Genomic DNA, 15,810 nt, shown 5'->3' on the forward strand with positions numbered 1-15,810 from the left:
TTCACGAGGCTCAAAGTGATGAACACAAGTGCTGCCAGTTTATGAGGACAACGAGCGCGGTCTACCGGTAGGAGTGCAAAGCAGGGAAGCATCGACTTGAGCAGGCCGCACAATCATACTATGAATGGTAGTTTTAGAGTGTTGCCTCGTTTGAGCAGCAAGAAAAGTCGCAAAATGAAGATACGCTTTGTTTTAGAGTTAAATATCGGCACAACCTCACAACCTCTTTTCTTTTTTTTCTTTTTTTTTGCGGCCATAAAAAGGTCATCCTCACAAACACATGAAGCGATAACTCTGAACGTGCCTCTGAAGCAAATCCCGACAGTAGATTTTTTTTTCCAAGCTAAAAAAGGAGAGGTCAATCTGTTCCTTTTATCAATAACCCCTAAACCCTCGTATGTGAATACTTTACGTTGAAATATTCAAGTACAGTCCAGAACTTAATAGGAGGAAAAAACTTGCAAAAAGCCAGCGACAAAATATTGTGTGACTGGTTATGATTGTATTTCGTAATAAATATGTACTTTGGCAAGACACAGCATATTCATGCTATCAGACAAAGAAAGCAATTGATATGGGATTGTGTGGTGAGGTTACGTGATTTCTTTTTTTAAACAAAGGATCTTTAAGATATAAATAACGTAGGATAATCATATGATAATGATAACGATGTGAAAGGCAACACTCAAAAATGTACTCTCCACATGATCGTCGCCTTACCTCTGCTCCTGCAGTCAGATCTGAAATGTGGTTATTGTTAGGTACCTAACTGTCAGCCCTGTCTCAGTAGAGACAATTAGAGCAGACAAAGAACAGGGTGTGGGCTTGCTGAATATGTGGAAATACAAAATGAGCAGAAAGGAAAATCTGGCAAAGGACGTTTTCCAGCTACAAAGGAAATCCAGGGGCCTTAACAGACAGTGAGGATGAGGATTAGGAGGATGAAGCATGGTGTGATTTGAGAGTGAAACTGTGCTTGATGAACTTGAAGATTGGCAGAATTAGTGGCATGCCAGAATAGAGAGCTGTCATCAGACAGTCACACCCTGTGAAGCTTATTAGCTGATCTGTGAACAGTTGTTTTCTCACGTGTCGTCTTTATTTCCAAGTCCCCGACTACTTGCTGCTTGGCTGAGACTGAGCAGGCACATGGCAAGAAACTGAAAGACGAGAGAACAAAAGGGGCAAACTGTTGCTTGAACAACAGCCAATGATAACTTTATCCTTGAAAGTGCAGAGGATGGCATCATTTTTTTGTGTCCCAAATCGCATACTTCCATCCTGCATACTTAAAATTGTCAAATTGAGTATACTAAGCAAACTATGTACTCAATCGCGCAGTGCATGAGTTTTGAGGGTGCAGTGTTGTCCCAAATCACTTACTGCTGCGCGGCGCACTCTTCTTCTTCTTCTACGCTGATTTGTGAGCGGCTAGCATCGCATCAGCATCAGCTAATTACCACCACCTTTTGCCTGCGCTTGTTTGCCGATTTTTTGAAGCAGTGAAACAGCAAAATGAACGGTCATCGCGCATTTTTACACCACAATCGGTGTCCACACAGAATTTCAAACTTGTCCCTGTTATTTAATGTAAAGATGACTCCATACAAGTCAGTGTCGACCGACTCTCTCCACAGCCGTCCGCCGCCATTTTTATCGATGAAACGAGTGCGGCGAGTGTCCACATTCGCATCATCCGGGTACTTTTGCAGACCCAATTTCCGCATACTATCCATACTTTTTTTTTCCATTTTGAGTTGAGTAGACTCAAAATTTTAAGTCTGTAGTATGGAAGTATGCGATTCGGGACACACCACTGGTTTATATCTGGACTTTCACCAGTGTACTAAGGAGCACAGGACAGCTTTAAAACCTCTGGCATAAAGAGAAGTGATAAAATTATAAATATGGTCACCCATGTAAGAAACATTTGGAGGGGTGGTTATGAAGTTTTTGGACAGTTAAAAGGTGCCGCAGTAATAGATTCATCCGTTGTACTTCAATCACTAAGTCAATCACTGATAATGGAAGCCAATGCAGGATGTTTGTTGACTGCAGCACCGAGGTGACAGGGTAGCCTGCTGTAGCCCTTCAGTTTGGTTAATGAGTTTCACAAATAGTACAGTAGCTTCAAGATGAATATACACGGCTGGCTCTTGCTGCGTTCTGGAGCTGTGATGCAGAAAGACCAAAAATAAATAAATTATGAACTCAAGACACCTATTTGTGTGTGCTTCAAAGGAAAACTGCAGTTTTTGGTTGAAGTATTATTTTCAGCTAAAGGCTAAGCTAGCAGTGTCACTATGTCTGGCTACTGTGATGTGAAAAAAAATTAAGGCAGGGCAAACTTTGGTGAATTTGATCTCTCTTACCGTTTCTTTTTTATACACACATTTACTGTACACACACACACACACACACACACACACACACACACACACACACACACACACACACACACACACACACACACACACACACACACCGCTACAGCGTTTCCCAAGGGACCCAGAAGACTTTTGTTCTCATTTCAAGGGGATCTTGCTGGTAAAATCTCTGCTTCCAACTTCAGTGTGTTGAGTGAAATTTTCCTGTATCCACAGCAGAGTTTGCTCACTGTAATTCTAAGTACCTTTTTATTTTTTTATTTTTTTGGGGTCGTCTTAATCATTGACATTTTTTTTTAGAGCTTATGTTTAATTTGCAGGTTGGTGTTCCAACTAATTGTTGGCACGAAAACTGTGCAAACAAATGCTCTGCTTGGGATAAATTCAGTCTTCAGTCTGGCATTTGGTATTATGAATCTTTAAGGCCAATTTCCAGAGCGTAATTATATTGTATAATACTGATATTTATTTTTCTGTCATATATCGTGTGTTGCCTTTAACTGTAATTTAACATTTTTAAAAAATTGTATTCGTTGGTTGACATTGTAGGAAAGGGGAAATATCAGTAAACAGACTCACTGAATGCGGAAAATATCAGGGTCAACTGCCACACGGAATTTTTGAAAGGAAAAAACAAGCTGAATTTTCCCTTTGAAATGTGTGTTAATTGCCTCTCTGTGTTTGATTTCTGACAGAGGAGTTCATGAAAGTAATGGGTTTTTTTTGTTGTTTTATTTTTGCAGTTTTCTCAAAAGCATCTCAGTGTAAGAGCATGTTCACAGGCAGGGAAGTTTTTAGGAAAAGTTATGATAGGATCCTGGGGTTTGATATCTGCAAACTGTCAAGGGATGTTATGTCTTGGACAATGGTTGAAGTTGATGATGACAAAAAAGGATGCGTGCACGTTTGAATTTAACGTGCTTAAATGTGTACAAATGACAGGTTAATTTGCTGATATAATTACTGTGTTCACGTCAGACTGAAAGTGTGCCTCACGTACTTTAACATTACAGAGGTAACATAACTATTAAGATAAGAGATAAATGTGCTCTGAATGAAAATGGAAAGCTGTAATGTATGATGTATATTGTGTCTTATTTAGATCCAACATTCATCCCGAGAATGCAACTAACAACTTCCATGAGTTCCGTATGCACACTTTTGAGAGAATCACCTCCTGCAATTCTTGCCATATGCTACTGAGGTAAGAGGCTGCGCGCGCACACACACACACACACACACACACACACACACACACACACACACAAACATGCACAATGGGAGCAACAAAGAAAAAAAAAGGTTATCATCAATCATGAAGACAATCCGTGGACCCTTTTCCTTCATTCTTCGTCATGAACTCCTTTAAACGACTTCCTCTCCTCTCCAGTGTGCAGGTCCTATTCACTCCTCTCTCCCTCTGCTCGTGTGCCTCAGTTACACAAAGTTTCTTTTGAATTTGTTGAATGGTTTGGCCACCCAGAGGACTGTGACTCAGGGCTTTTCTCACAGCGGGAACGAATGAGTACTTTCACCTATCGAGGACGGTGAAGAAAAGTGTCTGTCACACTTCAGCCCTTCCTCAAGGCGATGGATGGGGAGCAAGGAAGAGATTACTGCACTGTGAATATACAAAGACAGACATCCTCAGAAATGTTCTAAATATAGGGAGAAAAAAAAAAAAACAAGAATCTAGCTGCAAGAGTTTCAAGAATCACCTGAAATGTAGCTTTTCAGTATCTTTCTTTAGGGTGATGCATTTTTGTCCTGATTATTCATATAAACTTGATCTCTGGACGGTTTCATTGTGATTCAAGATCATCTTGTTCGGTTTAGTCGGTGGAGAACTTTTTTCATGTCATTTCATCAGCTGGAAAAGCACAACATGAGAGACGAATTATCCAAAGGCGATGAATGATGAAGCGTGTGAGTTAAGTATCAATCTCTCTTAGGGATATCTCTGACAATGTGTTCAAGAAAGAAGGAGTCACCAAAACTCATCATTCTTTTCTGTATTTTCTGTGAAATTATATAGAGGCCTTTAATTTATCTGAAATATTTTAATGTAACTAATGTAAGATCGGTTATAGCATCTTTCATACAAGGATAATTCAAAGTGTTTGACAATGTAGGGATTATGTAAGATAAATGAAGTACATGTATGTGGTAAAAATGGAATAATTATCTTAATAATGACGTGGTGATCATTTTCAAAAAGTAATTACATACTAATGTAGTGCAGCAATTTAAGCTGAGGGTCACATTTTCAAAGAAACTGTGAGCTTGAGATCATGTGCAAAGCTATTTGAATGCAGGGCCTTTCAGAAGCAGGAATGTTCCTTAGTTTCGGGTCTGAAACGACTGGGGTGCTGATTTTGCTGCGAGCCTCCACTAAAGCAGCAACAGATCACCGCCCTGTTCCTTTGTAAGCGTACAGTTTCCCGTTCGCGGGATTTTGCAAGACAGTTGAATTAGTGCAGTGTCACAGTTTGTTGTTGTTTTCAGTTTTCTGTTGTTTTTTTTTTCTTTTCAAACCACAATGCAGCACATTCCTACACCATAGTTATGCATTACACAAACAGGGTGAACCTGCAGGTAATCTCCATGTTGTTTTTCACAGTCAATTAGCTGTCGAGCAGAGTGAAGCCAAAGAGCCTCTGTTCTCATGTCTCATGCATGTCTCAAAATGATTCAGTATTTTTCACCTTTATTGCAATAAAGTGCAGTTTGATGTTTTGAAAACTTTAAATGCGTGATTGATCCCTTTAATGCAATCATGCATATCTGAATTGAAATATTCTTCATGAATGTTTGTGATACAACAGTTTTTGATGAAAATACAAAAAGGGGGGAAAAAAAATTGAACTTCAGAAAAAAGTTTTCCAGCACGGTGGTGCAGTGGTCAGCACTGTCTCCTCACAGCAAGAAGGTTCCAGGTTCAAGTCCCGGCTCCAGCACAGGATCTTTCTGTGTGGAGTCTCCATGTTCTCCCTGTTCCTGTGTGGGTTCTCTCTGGTACTCCAGCTTCCTCCACAGTCCAAAGACATCAAGAGGGGACGAGGCTGATTGATACTCTAAATTGACTGTAGGTGTGACTGTGAGTGTGAATGGTTGTCTGTCTCTATGTGTTGGCCCTGTGATGGACTGGTGACCTGTCCAGGGTGAACCCCACCTCTCACCTGAAGGCTGCTGGGAGAGGCTCCACCCCCCCCCCCCCGACCCTAAACAGGATACGCGGAAGAAAATGGATGGATGGAAAAAAGTTTTCAAACCAAGATACTGCACTTACAGAGCCAGCGCAAACCCTCTTTTTTGACACAGTCAAAATATCCAAGAAGTCTGTAAACTATTGCTACTCACACACCCTGCTTGGTGGATCTTGATACAAAAAATTAGGCACATGTATAGGTTTGACAGCTGTGCTGGTGCCAGTACAGTGAGCATTGTACGCAGAGAGCCGGATGAGCTCCAGGTGCAACTGTTTCAGTGCTACCTGGCTAATTTTGCTGGGATCTTGTGGAGTTTCAGCATTTACTCATCAACAGTAGGCTTTAATTCTGCACTTACAGGTCTGCAGAAAGCTCTGCTGTGCTTGAGTTGTGTAAATTACCACCATTGTGCAGGTGCACACACACACACACACATGCACTGTCTGTCTCTCTCTCCATTCCTCTCTCCGTCCATCTGTTTTTGTCTCTTGAACACACTTTCCTACAACTGCTGTAGTAGACCAATGAATAAAGTTGCTGATGTGGTTGCACCTCCACAAATTAATAAGCAGATCTGCTCCACCTTCTGCTGTCATTCTTTGTGTTGCCTGAGTTGTCCCAAACCTCCAACTTTGGTTCTATGGTACAGGACTGATATGTCATTTGTAGTTTCTAGTACATCGCCGCAACTTCAAACATGAAAAATTGTATTCCTTCTAAAACTAATTTAGTCCTATTCTTTTTTTTTTCTTTTTAAAAAAAAATTCTTTAAGCATTGTAAATTTTTCTAAGCTTAGCATTGATCTGTTGTTGTGGCTGTGTGCACTACAAGGCAAACCGTGTAATGAATTTTCCTTTTTCATCTGTCTTCAGGGGCATCTTTAACCAGGGCTACCTGTGCTCCAAGTGTGGTTTAGGTGCTCATAAAGAATGCCTGGGCCGCTTGGGCTCCTGTGGAAAAACTGGTAATGCACCACTGCTACACACACACACACACACACACACATACACACACACACACACACACACATACACACACACACATACACATACACACACACACACATATATACACACAAATAAAACCCACTTTAGTCCTCAAAGTTATCACAGTAGTCACTCACTTTATTGCTCAAGCTCATATAAATGACACCCAGTCTGAAACAACTGAACAATTTGTCATTGAACAAAATCTGTCTGAGAGGGATATTAAATCTAATTGTATAAGCACAACTGCACTTTTATAGCAGGGTGCACCTCATGACAGATGACATAACGGCACATAAAACCAGATATATATGCACCTCATGCCACTAATTGCAGTTTGTGTTACACTGTGACACTCCAAGCAAGATTTTCCAGGCGGAGCAGTGGGAATTTACCTTGAAACGAGCTCTTATTTCCACCCAGCAAGGTCATCCCAATGTTCGATCAGTATTCCAGATATTAATTTAAAAGCTCCTCTGCTTCTGTGGGAGGTTTTGACACTTCAGAGCACCTTAAAACACAATGTCACACTTAAAGAGCTCCCTAAAGCTTAATAGTAGTTTTACTCAGAAGTCTTCAAAAAAAATAAAAAAAATACCCCTGATTTTTTTTATTATTTTTTTTATCATGCCTCAGTTGTGTATCTGTCAATCAGCCCCCTGAGCAGGAGCCCTGACAGCTCGGAAACAAATGGATGGAAAATTTAAGATGAAAATAAGGCTTTCGGAATCTAGCTAAGCCTGTCCTCCGCGTGCGTATGCATGCGTGTGTGTGTGTGTGTGTGTGTGTGTGTGTGTGTGTGTGTGTGTTTGTGTTAGAGAGAGAGAGAGAGCAGAGAGGTCAACTCAAGACTTTTTGTTCAAGAAAGTTCTTTTAGATGGTGGAAGGGCACGCTCACAAAATTCTGCACAATGTTTTTACAACCAAGCAAACACGCAAGGTTTACACTGTGTGTGCGTTTGTATTCCCCATGGCAACCTGCCAGCTCCTGTTGGCCGTAGCATCTGTCACGGTGCTATCAGGTCGCAGAGGCAATAACACCACTGCCAGACCCACCTGGGCACAGTGGGTACCTGAGTAGATCTGGGCGACACCACCGATGGAAGAGTGCAGAAATGTGAAGGCTGGGATGTCGGTTTGAATTCCGCCTCTCATTACTCCACGCAGTATTCAGCCACTGCTGCACCACCAATATGTGCAGGGGAGAGAACTTCAGTAACACACTTGAAGTAAAAGTATTTTAGGAAGTCTAAAAGTCTTCTCAGAAGAAAACTCCTTATAGCGCATACCGACATTTACAGTAAGAGGAAAGTTTGAAATGGTAATTCATTCATATTTTTTGGTCACTTATCAAATTATTGACTTCTCAAAACATTGTTTCCACTAACACTTGTCAACTCACAGGGCTGCACTACATAAAGACGCACTGTACTTGTGTGTGTGTGTGTGCGTGTGCGTGTGTGCCATAGATAAGCCTGTGTTTACCTGAATTTGTCTCTGTTATCAACTCCTTTGCTGTGTGTTTGTGTAACAGGTCAAAGTTCCCTTGAGGAACAACAGGCCTGCTGAGAAGTGTGTGTGTGTGTGTGTGTGTGTGTGTGTGTGTGTGTGTGTGTGGTACATCGCATATATTTAGTGTGTTAGATGTGTGTTTATGTGTTTGCACAGGTACAGTTTGTGTGTTGTGTGTATCAAGAGGGGTGTAACCTGTTCCTCAGGGAACCAATGAAAGAAACTGGTGGAGCAAAAATTGCAGGTCTGCCCCACTCCCCCCCCCCCCCCCCCCCCACACACACACACACACACCTCATTACTTCCTCTATCTTGACTGTCAGGTAGTGGCAGTGCAGCAAAACAAAGTGAACCACGGTCAGACATGAGCGTCCGCCTTCTCCACTAATGAGGGAGTGTTGCCTTGTACTGCCGAGTGCGTGCAAGTGTTTGCATGCTCTCGCTAACCTGTCATTCACTATGCCTGTTCTCAAACCTCTTTCAGATCCCGGCTCCTTCAGAACTCAGGTGAGCTGCCACCGTGTGTGTATGTGAGTGTGTGTGTGCATGTGTTGATGTGTACACCGGCTGTCTGCATGCTATTCGCCTCTTCTCCAGAGCTTTGCTACACTTTGAAGGAGACTCCTTCCTGCAGCTGTTTGCCGAGGAGACTCCAATTGACTTTACTTGCTGCAGCCGACCTGATTGCCAGACACGACAATGTTTTTTGCAGATTTACCCTGGTTTGTGTTTCCACAACTGCTCAGTGAATGTATCCCAAAACATCAAATTTGGCTTTAATGTTGGTAAAAGAAAAGTGGTCCAGTGACATCGGTAAGAAGTCAAGAACCTAGGATGATTAGCTCTGATTTGAACTTACTGTATCCTTCATAGACGTGCATGGGCACAGTCAAAATTTTGTTCAAATCCAAAATGTAACTCCAAACATGATCCAGAATGCTGGAGCAGCAGCTGACAGTAAATCCTCACCATGAACCGAAACAGTTTGGGCAGTGTTGAAGAGTAAATCCTCGCTCATAAAAGTCATACCATGTTTTCTCAAAATCCATCTGCTCTCTACAACTTCTATAATTTCCGATGCAGCAGCATGTGCAGTAGTTTGCCCGAGGTGTCTGCAACTTTAATAGTTGCATGCGTGCTAGAGCTGGTATACATGTTCAATGTTGGTGCAGCACCTGGTGGGCTGCTTCTTGGTGTTGGGCATTAGAAAGATTGGTGACGATCACTGTCAGTGGAGGATTAATGTAAAAAAAATAATAGTCTCTTGTGTTTGTGAATGTCCCTGCTGATTGTGTACGGCCCGTGTGTAACTCTCTCTCTCTCTCTCTCTCTCTCTCTCTCTCTCTCTGCATTTTTTAGGGCAAAGATCGAGATCCAGGTGAGCAATTCAGAACAATAAAACAGACATCATCTCACCTTCTCCTCAGCCCACTTCCTCCTCTGTTTTTTCAGTTTGTCGGGATAATTTATACTCAATTATCCAGAATGCAGATTATAGCCATTTTCCCCATCAGTGTCATCAGCTTCCTGACTTTATTTTTTTTTTTAATTCATTTACTGCAGATTCATGTTTAGAGAATGAGCATTTACAGTATGTAGGTGACACATCTTTGGGTATGAAAAAAAGGACTTAAAGAATGCATACTCAGAACATGGAGGGTATTTAGATAGACGATACTCAGATAATCAAAATCTGTTGATGAATTGTCTTCCTCTGCCAGATCTTTGACCCACAATTAGAAAACATACATCGAAAAAAGGTCACCCACAATACAATCCAGATGCTTACTGGATGCAAAGACAGTATATGGACACCAGGGATGGGACTGACTTGTCCAGAAAATGCCACTAACAGCAGATTATATTCTTCAGGATCCACAATTTACAAATTTATCCAGATTAGCACCAAAAGTAATTTGTTTTACCAAATCTTTCCCTCAAATTTCATTCAAAATCCCTCCTGCAGCTTTTGAAAAATTGTCTAAATAGCTAACTAAAAAGGGAAGAAATTAATTAAACGAAAACAAAAATCTGAGATGCGCCAAGTTTAATACCTCAGCATGCTCGTATTTGTTGTGGTTAACTTTGTTTTTAATCCAGAAGATTGGCACATAAGACTACTGCCAAATGTGTAATCGTAATTATATAAACAAACTGATTTCCTGAGCACTATGAAAGATAATCCAACAGTGCAGTACTTTCCCGCATTCATGCTTGTCAGGATTTGCATGAATTTTTACTGGCGTCATTATTTCTTTTCCTCGTATCAGACATAACCTCTCCTGGGCACAGAGGAAGGTATAGATTGTTAAATGGAGTGATCCTCACAACGGAGATTCCATCAATGGCATTAACAAACCAAGAACCGCTCAAGTCAAGAGTTTATTCTGAATAAAACCAGAATTGAGAGCGGATAAAATAGCTTGTCTGTACAGTGAATATAGCTGCTGTACTGTGCTTCGCTCACGTTTGCATTCTTTCTTTCCACCCTTTTCCAAGAGAATGTGATTAACATAGGCATCCTTTCACCTTTCAAAGTGTATGCGTGTGTGTGTGTGTGTGTGTGTGTGTGTGTGCATACACTGCGCTGACAACCTTTAATCTCTCATAAACCTGGCTTCAACACTCATTTTTCCTCCCCTCCATCCATTATACTGCAGAAAATCATTTCTGACTGAAGATGCATTAAAATCAATAGGCATTTGATTGCCTTAGCCCCTGGTGTTTCATAATATTCAGACACTGCTCTTTGTCTATTTTCAAAGGTGCACTAACACATGTCTTGTCCTTGTGTGGATAGGAATGCAATTCATGCCCCCAAGACTCAATTCTCCATGGCCCCATGTCTTTAGAAGTGCTATTCAGGCGAGCTAGCACATGTCAGGCTGCCAGCCTCTTTGCTACAGTGCTGGAACAGAGGAAGCGAGGCAGATACAGATGCAGAAGCTTTGTTGACTTCTTCATCATGTGGCTTTCATGCTCTCACTTGAAATTCTTTTTCTCTTACTGTACACAGCGGCTAGAGAAAAAAATTACACGGGTTTTATTGGTTGTTTATGTAAAATATGAACTTTATTTGGCATGGGATGGGGAGCGAACTTTGTAATGGACACGATTCAATTTGGGTGATTTCTTGGTGGATAATAGAAGCAGAGTTGGCCCAAGTTCAAAATCAAATAGCGCTGACTGAGGTCATTCCAGCAAGCACGTTGTATTCGCGCATGCAATTTGAATGCAGCCAAAAATGAAAAGGAACCGTGCCAGGTCTCTATTATACATCTCAATCTTCCAAACAACCAAATGCTTCTCCCATTATTCTGTCATTTGAATGTAATTAGGACTAGTTTTCATCAAACCTCAGTAATGGGGAAGATGTTTATGACTGTGATCGACTTTTCTTCAGAAATTCCTCGGATGAACGACGACTGTGTGTGGTAGTAAACACACTCCTGCTTATTTTATTTCCTTTATATTCAGCCGTATACCAGATTGCTCTGTTGCTCATCTGCAGAATGATATTCAATTTGGAGTCCAAACGGTTTGCGAAGCCTACACACCTTCTTACTGCGTACCTTCTTATTACATGGTTTCTTATTACTACCTGAAACAGGGCCATCAACAGTTCAAAATACTTCTTTATGTTGACAACTATCTTTTAGAGTTAAGGCTTTTCAATAAAAATTGATGTAGCAATGTATGATTTTTTTTTTTTTTTTACAAAACTGAATCAGTATCATATTGTAATATATTGTGATTAAGTCTTACCATCATGACAGCTACATTTGCTATGTCCAACGGCTTTGCAAACGTTGCTTTAGGTGAACCGGAACAGTCATTTTGAATCAATCGCAATATATAGTCATAGATTTTTTTTTTTTTTTGTGAGGCACTTGCAGTTACCTAGCTTTACTTTCAACCTGTGATCACAAAAACATCAGCGCTCACACACACACACACACACACACACACGTAGAAATAGACATTTTCACATGCACATGCAACCGAAGGGATTGAAGAATTGTAAGAAGAGAAAAAAGACGTGTTTCCTGTTTCCTGTTTTCTTAGGTTTCTTTTAAGATCATTTTTCCATCCCATCTAATGCTAAGATGTTGATAACAATTTTAAATGCCTCTGGTAGATAAAGAGACATTTCAAACTCATTTTCCATAAGGTCTCTAGATAATTACAGTCTATTTTAATATAATTTAATGTTTACTTTTACAGGGTCATTGCACAAATTAGCTAGCAGCTAATTCACATCTGTTCTCTCTTGGCTGGTAAGACAAACAAAGCAATAACCTCATAACAACAATTACATTAAATTAAACGAGAAAATATATAAAAAGTTATTGAAAATTTCACAACAATAAATCACCTCTATCACAGATGTCAGCACTGTTTCACACATTTTAATATTTAACCGATTTTCATTTCATTGCGGCGGAATTGTTGACATCAGAACTGATGTAGCGTAACACCACAGTTCGTCTGTCATTAGTTCATCTTTGTGTGTTCGCAATATGAAGCATGTTTCTTTCCTGCAGGTCTGCCCAAGATGCTGGTTATCAGAAACTACTTTGGAGTCCCGAGCCCTCCTTCTGGTCCAGCACTCAGCATCCAGACAGGCGACATAATTGAATTGATCTGCGCAGACATTCACAGCCCCTGGTGGCAGGTCAGAGTTCATACCGTCTCCTAATCACTGATTCCAAACATCGTTTCCTCTTACTGATGCTTTATCGAACCCGTTGCCCGTCATCAAATTCTATGACAGGCTCAGCGTATGACTCAGCGTCCATAGATTTCACAGTGACGCTCCATCTGTCCACTCAACGTCAAGACGTTCATGCGACGCTGTAAGTTAGACAACAGCGTTGCAGCGTTTCCAGGAAATGCAGACAATTTGTTACAATAATAACAATAACGACAAAGGAAACAGTTTTCCCATCTCCAACTGAAAAGATGTAAATGCTCGATGCATGGAAGTAGCAGAAAACAAAATGTACGGGAAAAAAAAAAACTCTAGCTCTCACAGAAGACAGTTAATCATGAAATTTAGCATAGGCACACACACACACATAAAAAAAATCTTGCCACATATGAAAATGACATTAGAAACCCAAATACTCCCACAGACAATTCCACACAGCACTCCGCTTGTCATGTAAAAGTCTTATGTACTGTTTGTAAAAGCAATTACTGACAGTTTGATTCCAAAGGTATTCAGCCTCTTTTAAATGCTCTGGTTCACTGTCCTTAAATGTACTGTAAATATTCTATGAAGCTCTGTCTCTCAGCTGCTGCTCCGCTCCAGCTCAGACCCAGGTGGGGCTACATCTTGTACGGCTCTGTTCTTGCTCACCTTAACCTGAGATTGTTTTACATTAATTTTGCTATTTTGTAATTCTAATCAGATGAACCGATATTTGTTTTGTTTTTTTCTCCCCTCGTCATCAGCCTCCAACAGTACCCAGGGTAACAGATTCACTTAAAGCTTCTACTCTCGGAGAAACATTCTTAAAACCAAACTTCAATGCATAAGCCAAATATCTGAAAATACGTGTGACAAGTTCTGCTCTTCAAACTGAATCGAAAACATCTGCTTAAGCATGTAATGTGTTCCGCTGCTTCAGCGCTCCTCAAAGACCAATGTTACTGAACTACAACTGAAAACAAATGAACATATAATACCCAGAAATACAGACTGTTAACTACAAAGTGCGAGACTTTGTCCACATTTCACCTCCCTGACCAGGTGTCAAGCCAGATTCTAGGTTTCGCTCAGTCTTGCTTAGCAGTGTTTAGATGAGGTTTAGTGGGGATTTGAGCAACCTGAAAACGGCCACCAGAGTAAAAGCTTAACCTGAGGCAGGTGACACATCCACACCTTGCATGCATTAATGCATGATATCCGTAGCCAGGGGGCCAATATCATTTTAGTTCTGGGAGTGTGATAAACAGGATTGATCAATTTAATGGGATCATGGGGAGCTGTCTGTTTATTCTTAGCAAGGAGGCCACACGGCTCAGGGGTTTCCACAAGGACTGATAAAACATCCTTATAGTGCTGGTGTCAGGAGTGTAACGTGAAGAGCGCAAAACCATTAAAACCTTAAGGAGTCTGTGTTCAAAATGTCCATCTAAAATTATTCATCGAAAAATGACTCCAAATAGTGTCATAAGATAAGAGATTTGAGAAGTTTTGGTTTGTTGATGAGGACAATATCCATTATAAAAAGGTGGGGTTTTTTTTTTCCCTCCCACAATGTTTTTGTGTTAACTGGTTTCACAGGTCAACCCTGATTGTTGTTGCATACTTGCACACTGCTCGTCCCATGGTAACTCGTTAGGTATTTTTGATAAAGACAAGTGTTACGTAAACGCAAAGCCTGCCGTTACATCATCAGTTGGACCCCTTACATGTAACATGATAAGTGATATGTGTAAATGTGTCAAATTCATTCACTCCACTGGTTCCAGCTTGTCAGTTGCGTAAGAAATGTACACAGTATAGCGAACTACATTGACTGATGTTTGTTTTTTGAATCCGCAAACTAACAATGACATACCATGTATTATCAACACATATCTACCGTGTATTTTAAGTTCTTTTCCTCTGATTTGGAACAGCAATGTGGCATTTACACAGAATATTTATTCTAAATGACTTATTCTCAGCTCTGCCTGAAATATTGTTGCTTATACATATTTTGTCACTTCACACAGTGCAAAGACAGAATCCACCCACAGTGCCTGAGTCAGTTAACTGCACTATGGCCTCCAGACAACCCCCATAATACATGGACTCAGTCTCCGCGCTGTTGATAAATCAAGACAATGAGCTCAAAGAGTCATCGCCATGGGAGGAATAAGGAACTCTCTTCCTGCCAGCCATGATTTCTGCAATGGTTAACTAGGGCTGTATATTTGCGCTGCTCTGTGTTGTAAGCTAATTGATCTTGAATTATGGAGACAGAGTCACCCAGATGTACGTAACGCTATTATCTCTGTGTGATTTCAGGGCAAAATCCTGTCAACGAAAGATGTCGGCTTCTTTCCAAGCGACGCCGTGAAGCCATGCCCATGTGTAAGCTGCATTTCCTGCTAGTTCTTAAATAGATCAGGGTTGGGAGTGATCAGTACTCCACAGTACTCGTCTGCTAAATATAAAATAACAAAAAAACACTACACAAGTTTTCTCTACAAAGTTAAATATTGATGTACAATTACTACATGCTAACTAGCAGGGGCATTTGAGCTGCTGTCACAGCAACATAACCGGTATATTATCTTGTTGTTCGTAGATTATACTGAGAATTTGTCTTTCCACAAATTAGTAAAATAAAATTACTGAATGGGAACGTCAGTGAGGCATACGCGCAGCAGCGCTTCACAGCCGACCAAGAAGTAACAATTCCACTGCACACTGCGACGTCAAGATTGACATGCTTTATTTAAAAAATATCCAACAGTGCACGTCTTCCTTAAATCCACTCTGCTGAATTGAAAGAAAGAAAAAAAAACATTTCTGATGAATTGAGTACCACAGAGGGTCTTCGTTTTTCGTGTCTCCAGATTCCTCCATCAAGTGTGACTGGTCTGTTCTTGATACATAACAAATGAAAGTCATGTTGTTGAGGTTTTAACATGGAGGTAATTTTCTCGAAGGGGAGAGTGGTGGATAGCTCAGACGACCACCTGTTTACTCGTTATCT

General features: G+C 40.7%; 1 protein-coding gene across 2 annotated transcripts in view; it reads left to right on the forward strand.

Moving 5' to 3' along the window:
* vav3a (vav guanine nucleotide exchange factor 3a) overlaps window positions 1-15,810 on the forward strand; it is a 112,305-nt gene that overhangs the window by 78,397 nt on the left and 18,098 nt on the right. For both annotated transcript variants that reach the window (XM_086190832.1, XM_086190833.1), the window contains exons 16-21: window positions 3,490-3,591; window positions 6,470-6,561; window positions 8,580-8,602; window positions 9,455-9,473; window positions 12,640-12,770; window positions 15,117-15,182. In XM_086190832.1, the coding sequence (XP_086046958.1) occupies window positions 3,490-3,591; window positions 6,470-6,561; window positions 8,580-8,602; window positions 9,455-9,473; window positions 12,640-12,770; window positions 15,117-15,182 (433 nt within the window). The remainder of the gene's footprint in view (window positions 1-3,489; window positions 3,592-6,469; window positions 6,562-8,579; window positions 8,603-9,454; window positions 9,474-12,639; window positions 12,771-15,116; window positions 15,183-15,810) is intronic.

This window comes from Aulostomus chinensis, chromosome 21 (genome assembly GCF_037954235.1).
Source record: "Aulostomus chinensis isolate RoL2024-O1b breed Wild chromosome 21, RoL_Achi_v1.0, whole genome shotgun sequence".
Taxonomy (NCBI): domain Eukaryota; kingdom Metazoa; phylum Chordata; class Actinopteri; order Syngnathiformes; family Aulostomidae; genus Aulostomus; species Aulostomus chinensis.